The sequence below is a fragment of the Malus sylvestris genome, chromosome 4 (genome assembly GCF_916048215.2).
Source record: "Malus sylvestris chromosome 4, drMalSylv7.2, whole genome shotgun sequence".
In the NCBI taxonomy this organism is placed as follows: Eukaryota; Viridiplantae; Streptophyta; class Magnoliopsida; order Rosales; family Rosaceae; genus Malus; species Malus sylvestris.
The window spans coordinates 7,773,817-7,781,431 of record NC_062263.1 but is presented as its reverse complement, the minus strand read 5'-3'; the positions used below and the strand labels follow the sequence as shown (position 1 = coordinate 7,781,431).

Genomic DNA, 7,615 nt, shown 5'->3' with positions numbered 1-7,615 from the left:
CAAAAGAACATTGTTATGTTTTTTTATGATTGGACATAGATATTTAATGACCAAATTAGTATCTATTATATTATAATGCGTCAATTAAACGAATATATTATAGGTATTGATGAAAATGGATATAACGGTTAATCAATGAATAATCCATTACCCGGTAAATGAAATAAAGGAAAACTAATGAAAAGAGTTTGAAAACTTTAAGTTTTAATGATAAAGACAAAATAAAGGATAAAGTGAATAGTACCAGATTGACTTTTTAGTGTAAAAATATGGTTTTTCGTTAAAGTGAACAGTACTGAAGCTTTTCGTTAAAGTTTCCTATAAACAACCCTCGATGGTTAATTTCGCAGAAGATATAATTAATTTTCGTAATTTTAAAGATGAATATATCATTTTCGTTTTTAAACTGAACCGTCGCTATGGGATACCATCTCAAATACCACAGATACCTTCGAAAAAAAGGTTTATCGGGCAGAACAGAGAAAGCGTCATCCTTATACAAAAATAATAGTTAAGAAAATGCTGGCAACAAAACAAATCACGGATAGAGCTCCAAACGCGTCTGACTCCCATCAACTCTGCTCGCGGCTTAGGGTCGCCGATGGCGGCAGTAGCAGCCGCAGCTTCACCGTGCATCTTCTGCCAGATCGCCGGAAAATCCACCTCGACCACTCTCCTCCACACTGTCTGCTCTCTGTCTCTCTCTCTCTCCACCCATTTATTTTTCCTTTCCACTTTAGTTTGGTTGCTCAGAATGTTGACCTTTCAATTGGGTTTTATCCCCTTCCCATTTTCTCAGCAACCAAACGCTGCTTGTCGTAATTATCTTGATGCTGTAGTTCAGTAATTGGTCAACTGGTTTTTCCTGCAGGATGAAAAGGTCGTTGCTTTTCAAGACATCAACCCTGCCGCTGTAAGGTACTGATAGAATGTAATTTCCCAATTTTTATGCATGAATTTTACCATGTTAATTGAATTTTAAGTCGAATTCCAATCTAATCCTGTGTAGGCATTACTTGGTTATTCCTGTGGATCACATTCCAACTGTTAAGGATCTTCAGAGGAGACCTGAAGACTACTCTTTGGGTAATCTAATCTGAATTTGTTGGTATCTTTAGATCAAAATCATATCTGATTGAACCAATGTGTGACTTTTCTTGCTATTTCTTAATTTTTCGCCTTTTGTTGTTGATATGTTTCGTGCTTATGTTCTCCATTTTTTTCATTGTTATACAGTAAGTCACATGTTAGAAGTGGGGAAAACGCTAATACAACGAGATGCACCGCAATGCCATCAGTACAGGTATTGCCTTGCGATTTAAGTTTTTTCTTAGTATTATTTTCGGGTTTGTATTTGCGTGCACAAACAGATTGATCTTGAGAAGCTACTTCATGTAAATCTGTGCTAAGATTTGTTTCACGTCATTATGCTATCCCCAAAGAATTCAGAACAATCGGTTGGTTTAATAAAATCTTTATATGCTGTCTAAACAGATTGCTTAATGCATAAATGAGCTGGTGAAGAATGTGACTTTTAATTAATTCTGTAATTTGGTGTATCCCTGACCAACTAGGCCGCTTTACGCCTTCTTTGGAAGAGGGTCTTTCTGTAAATGAGTTTGTGAGATTGCTTATGAATCCTTAAATGAATACACAACAATTAGACATTTAAACTTGAATTAGACCGGGCATGCACGCATCATTAATTGGAAATGATTGGATCAAAATAATAGGATTTCATGATTCAAACGATTTCAAATATGAAAGAGTTTTGATTATGATTTTAGACTTTCCTTTTGACAGATTTGGATTTCATCAGCCTCCATTCAACTCCGTTAACCATCTTCACCTACATTGTTTTGCACTACCCTACACACCCAGGCAAGCTATTTGGGGTTTTCATACTTGTTTTGTACCTCGGGGATTTCTCTTACATGATTACATCCTGCTAGTTCGTTGAACTGACATACCTAATAATACTTGAACAGATGGAAGTGTATAAAGTATTTGTCTGTGGGATCAATTGGATTTGTTGAAGCTGAAAAGCTGTTGGGCAAGATCAAGCCTTTGCCACCAGTTATTTCAAAAGTTTGATGCGTGTTGTGATTAGTGGTTGAAACTTGAACACGACTGCATTGGCTTTCCGTAATAAGCAAGTCAACTTTTAACACAACTGAACAAAGGTATAGATTATCTTTCAGCGTTCTGATGAATTATGTATTGTCGGTTGTTGTTATTCTTATAGTCTGCATTTCCTCAGTGATGCTTTTGTTTCAATTTTTGGGTGCTTTGTACAAATTACTCTACATGCTCATAAGAAATACTAAGATTTAGAAAGATCCAGCAGCAGCAATTTCTGGTGTATAAGCTTAGTTGGTAGTCTCCTTAGCAAACATCATACTGCATTTGCTTATCGGTTTTTAAGAGATAGGTCTTTGAGCGATAAGATCTCTACTTGGTGGGATAAACGAGCTCGTGAAGTTGAACATGGGCAGGGTTTGCCTGCATTTTTAGCTTAAAAACGCCGTTTTCGAAGCATTTCGTCAGACGCATTTCTTCAAACAGAACGTGTGAAGGCATAAGAGGAAAATTAAGACGTACAAGTTACAACCCTTCTCATATATTAACTAATAATTAAGAGAATCATTTGCAACTAATGCTCTCAAAGAAGAAGGCTAATTGAATGGATGAAAAACCTCTGTGTTGCTTTGTAAATCTCAATTTTCTTTTTAGAGTTACAATGTGTGTTCTTCACAATTTGAAAATTTAAGACATATACTACTTTTAATTTCAATGGAAATTATTAGGAAATTAAATTCAGTAAGTATGGAACTACCCACCCTTTTGGTGTAATTTTAAATTGCTCCTAATAACCCTTTAAAACTTTTGAAATAACTAGCTAACGTTTTGAAAAATGGAAATTTGCTAATTCACCAATGTTAAGTGATGGCGTTAGCGTTAAGTAACGATTTCACTAACATTAAATTATAATGTGGAAAAATAATGAAACTGGTTATCACTAACATGTCATTTATGGAGTTCTGTATCCTCAAATAGACCCTTTTATCCAAGTTAAACTCTAAGTTTGCTTTAGTTGAAAGCGGTTGGTTTAGGGATTAGAGCTTGATATATGATCTGAGAGTGAAAACCCATCGATCCTACTTCATGTCATAACTGACACTTGGTGACTAATCTAATTTATAAAAAGTAGGTAATTGTTTGGAATTTGAAAGGTTGAAGCGATCGTTTAGAATCATCCCTTTCCAAAGAAGGCAATTCCTTTAGCTTTCGACTCACTCATAAGTCTTGCTTATGATACCATGCTTTAAATTGCAGCACACCTAGAATCATTATCGGATCATCACCATGGCGTTGGCAGTCTCTTAAAACTCCCTTTTGCTTCTCGTTGCCCTCTTTATTTTATGGTACTCCTCTTAGGCATCATGACTACTGATTGTGGAGACGTTACTCGACCACGGGCCGTTAGATTATGACACAAATTCATCTTTTAGCTAGTCATATACTCATCTTAAGTTTTAGTTTTCAAATTAAATAAATCAAGCGTAATCGACAAACAAGATTTAACGGTGTGTGTCAAAGTTAAAAATGGTGTGTATTTGTCATTTACCATTTTCCACCTTGAACTTGAACATAATTTAAAAGTCAACCTCCGTTTCCTTTTTTTACAGTTTAAACTTTAAATTTAGTGAGTTATCTAATCTAATTCAATACCAGGCATCAAACATGGAGTTCACATCTTCTACATGTGGTTTTTCTGCATCTTTATCTCATTTGTTGACACTTAATCGTTCATTTAAACCTCATTTAATAGTGTTAACTCTTCAACTTATCTTCTCAATAAAAAAAAATTAAAAAAAACCAAAAATAAATTAGGGAACTTTAACGAAAAGCACCCGGTACTGTTCACTTTAACGAAAAATCACATTTTTACACTAAAAAGTCAATCCTGGTACTATTCATTTTACCCTTTATTTTGTCCTTATCATTAAAACTCAAAGTTTTCAAGCCTTTTTCATTAGTTTTCCTAATAAATTAAGCTAGAAAGACACGTGTCACTCAAATAAATAAAACACATAGAGATCACACAGGGTTTTTAGTGCAAAAAATTTAATCTCTCAAACGTGACCCAAATGTAGTCTTCATATAAGATAGGAACTCACAAGTCACAATTCAGTTTGGTAATGGTAATGTTAACGTTTTTATTCTAAGCATGAGTTTCTGTGCATTGACCATGACTTAGCATTGAATAACTAGTAAAAGCTTAATTAGCTGCCCTACTGGTTTGAAATCAAAAGAGTTTAATTAATTAATAAATTAATAAAGATGTTAAAGCAAAATAAGGAGGATGGATGGATGGAAAGTAAAGCCGGCAGCCCATGAGCCAGCTTCTTCTCCTGAGAATTATATGCCTTTTGGGTCAAAGCCAATGCACGAAAATAAGGGCAGCCTAGAGCCACATGACAAATGCTGCCGACATTGTTCAATCTGTATCTCACCACAATTACCCACTATTTGCAAGTAGTCATTTACTACAGTAGTAAAAAGGTATTGAGTCATTGCATGATGACATAAGTTCAAATCCCATGATTAATTTAACATCTAATCTAATAAAATTTATCGTTTAACCAAAAAAAAAAAAAAAACAAACCCAATAGTTCTTTCTTTTGGTCACATTTTCCTTTCCATTGTATGGGAGAGTTTTCACTTTCTCTTCCAAAATATATTTTTGTTTGACAAAGAAAATTGGTTTCAATACATTTATTTTTTCAATCAAAAAGCAAACAATAAATAAGTGTGTAGAAAGACATGATCCATAACTTCCTATGTATATATTATTATTCAAAATTTCACCAAACTTCAATGTTCAAAAATTAATACACTTACCCCAACATCAATGAGTGCATTTTTGCTCACCACCATTTAGTGTGATGTATGCTCACCATCATATTTATCATCGTTAGATGAGTTTGAATTTTGAGATTTGTTCTTATCCATTACACGAATCTCGAAATTTAAATTCATCTAACGATGATAAATAGGGTGATGAGCATACACCATACTAAATGATGGTGAGCGTACACCATACTAAATGATGGTGAGTAAAAATGCTCACAAATCAATAGCTTCAAATTCCATAAAATTAAATCCAACATTCTTATCTTAGTTATTAGCCAATAAGAATATTAAACATTTAACATAAAACAATACAAAAATGAATATATGAGTGGTCAAAGTGGTGAATCTAGAAATCATACCTCATGGCTCATGTGGTTCTAGTATAGAAGTTAAAAACTTTTTTAAAACATAGACACGTGAGAAGGGAGCAAAAAGTTTCGAGTTCTACCAAAAAAAAAGTTTTTAGAGTTAAATTGTTTCTATTGAGTTTTGTCAATGAGAGCATTTTGTCGAGCACTTGATAGACTTGTCGACATCTGTCGAGTGATGCTGCCAAAGCCTGTTGAACTTATTGAGACATGTTAAGTATAACCTAGCGACATTTGTAGAACAGTCATTACATTGAACGCTTAAACTTGGTGGTCACTATGAGGTCTTGTCCCATATTGCCATAGGGTACCCATAGGACCTCCCAAGCTATTTTCTCGTCTTCCGTAGAATTCAGGGACACAATTGGTCCCTTAAGGGTGCGTTTGGTACGTGGGACGGGACGGGACGGAACGGAACGAGGCGTTCCGTCCCGCGTTTGGTGCGCCAAAAATGGGTGGAACGGGCTGTTCCACGGGACAGATTTTAGGTGTTTTTGCGTCCCACCTCCACCCCCTGGAACGAGTTTGTTCCACGTCTGTGGAACACAATGTTTTACCATTTAAAGACAAATATACCCCATGCATTTTTCAAAAATTACACCTTCGTTCCGTCCCGTCCCGTCCCGTTCCGTCCCGTCCCGTCCCGTCCCGTCCCGTCCCGTTCCGTCCCGTCCCGTCCCGTCCCGTTCCGTCCCGTCTGCGTACCAAACGCACCCTAATGGATCCACCCCTAAGTGATCGGTACAATTAAGTCGTTTTACAAAAGCTCAAAACAAAATTGAACAAAATTATACAGTTGGGTCCATTTTGAACCGTTGGGCATTTTTGTTAATAAAAAATCAAATCATACTTTACCACTACGATTCGGATCAACAGATTTGGTCAGTTTGATTCACAGCCCTAGTCGTGACCTACCAGTGCGTCCACAATTACTTTACTTTTTAAAATCACAGGCATAATTTGAGTAGATCGTTTTTAGTCAACCTTTAACAAGTTGATCATATGAAGCATGAAAAAATCACACATGCATAAAAGGACCCTACGCGGGGGAAGCCGGGACCTTATAATATAACAACCTAATACAGACGACATTCTACTGTTACAAGAGCGGAGCTAGAAATTTTTTGTCAATCTTTATGAACAAAAACACTTTATAACGTATTTTTCACAATATCAATTAGCTTATGAAAATTTTCACAAGGCGAACCAAGAATTTTTCCCTACTAAACAAGTACATGTTAAAATTCAAACAAATAAAAAAAACTTGAAATATGTATGTACAAGAAGCGACGAGAAAAGTGATGTAAGGAAAAGAGATTGTGTAAATTGTATTATATAATTTTGTACAACTTTTTTTTAGCACCTTGATAGTTTTAGACTAAGTTGAGAGAGATGTCGGTCAAGCCACACAGTGAGCAACCTAATTTAGTATCAATTTTTCTATTTACGAGATTCGAACCTAAGACATCTCACTTACAAGTAAAGAAGAATATCACTAGTCCGTAGTATTTAGTGGCATAATTTTATATAATTAAACTAAAAGAATTATAATTAATTATATGGTGGATTACATTCAAAAATTATAAAAGTTAATGTAAAATTTTATGTTTCAACGAATTTAACACAAGTTGAAACTGAGAATTTTCACATAAATATCAAGTAAATAAAAACACTTCTAGATTGTAATATAAATTCTTATTTTTGTGCATTTTAAAAAGCGTATAAAAGCATCCATGGTACGAAGATTTAAACAAGTTCTAGTGTTCTGACTGATTCTTCGATAAGAATAGTAAGCATGGCAGCAGATGGCTGGCACCTCCCGCGCCCGGATACTTCGTTCGTTTCAAGGCAGATATTATTTTATTTTTAATTAAATTCACAAATTGAAAAAAGGGATTTTGGGATCTTCTCCAGTCACAATCAAACACATCCCCATCAGAAATGAGAAAAAAAAAATGTCATTAGGTTCTTCTTTCAAGGCTATTTTGGTCATTTGGAAAAAAAGTCTGCAGGTTGTTGGTTCAGAGAGCTCAGAAATCATTTGATCCTATGCTTCAAGCTAAAACAACCAGTTGAGAGAGAGTGAGAGCAAATGGGACAAACAAAACAATCATACAAAGAATATCAACTTTTTAAATTTTATTTTTATTTTATATTTTATTAGATGGGACAATTTGCAAGAATTACTGGAAAACTGGACCTCCAGCAGAAGCAGCATAGCACATTGACAACCCAAGAACAACTAGAACAAAAGATTCGATCGTTCACGAGATTCTGCAATTTTACAGCAAGTATCGCATTTCGTTACGTCCTTCTCAAGTGCACTGGGG

General features: G+C 35.1%; 1 protein-coding gene across 1 annotated transcript; it reads left to right on the top strand.

The window, feature by feature from the left end:
• Positions 1 to 492: 492 nt before the first annotated feature.
• On the top strand, positions 493 to 2,353 carry LOC126618792 (bifunctional adenosine 5'-phosphosulfate phosphorylase/adenylylsulfatase HINT4-like). The gene is made up of 6 exons (XM_050286957.1): positions 493 to 685; positions 872 to 918; positions 1,010 to 1,086; positions 1,237 to 1,303; positions 1,804 to 1,881; positions 1,989 to 2,353. The coding sequence occupies exons 1-6, from the start codon at positions 602 to 604 to the stop codon at positions 2,092 to 2,094; spliced, it is 459 nt and encodes a 152-aa protein (XP_050142914.1). The 5' UTR covers positions 493 to 601; the 3' UTR covers positions 2,095 to 2,353.
• The last annotated feature ends 5,262 nt before the right edge of the window (positions 2,354 to 7,615 follow it).

Coding starts and splice junctions, on each gene's coding strand:
- LOC126618792 (XM_050286957.1), top strand. CDS start 602: ATGGCGGCAGTAGCAGCCGCAGCTTCACCGTGCATCTTCTGCCAGATC. Junction 919..1,009: donor ATCAACCCTGCCGCTGTAAG/GTACTGATAGAA, acceptor AATCCTGTGTAG/GCATTACTTGGTTATTCCTG. Junction 1,304..1,803: donor CCGCAATGCCATCAGTACAG/GTATTGCCTTGC, acceptor TCCTTTTGACAG/ATTTGGATTTCATCAGCCTC.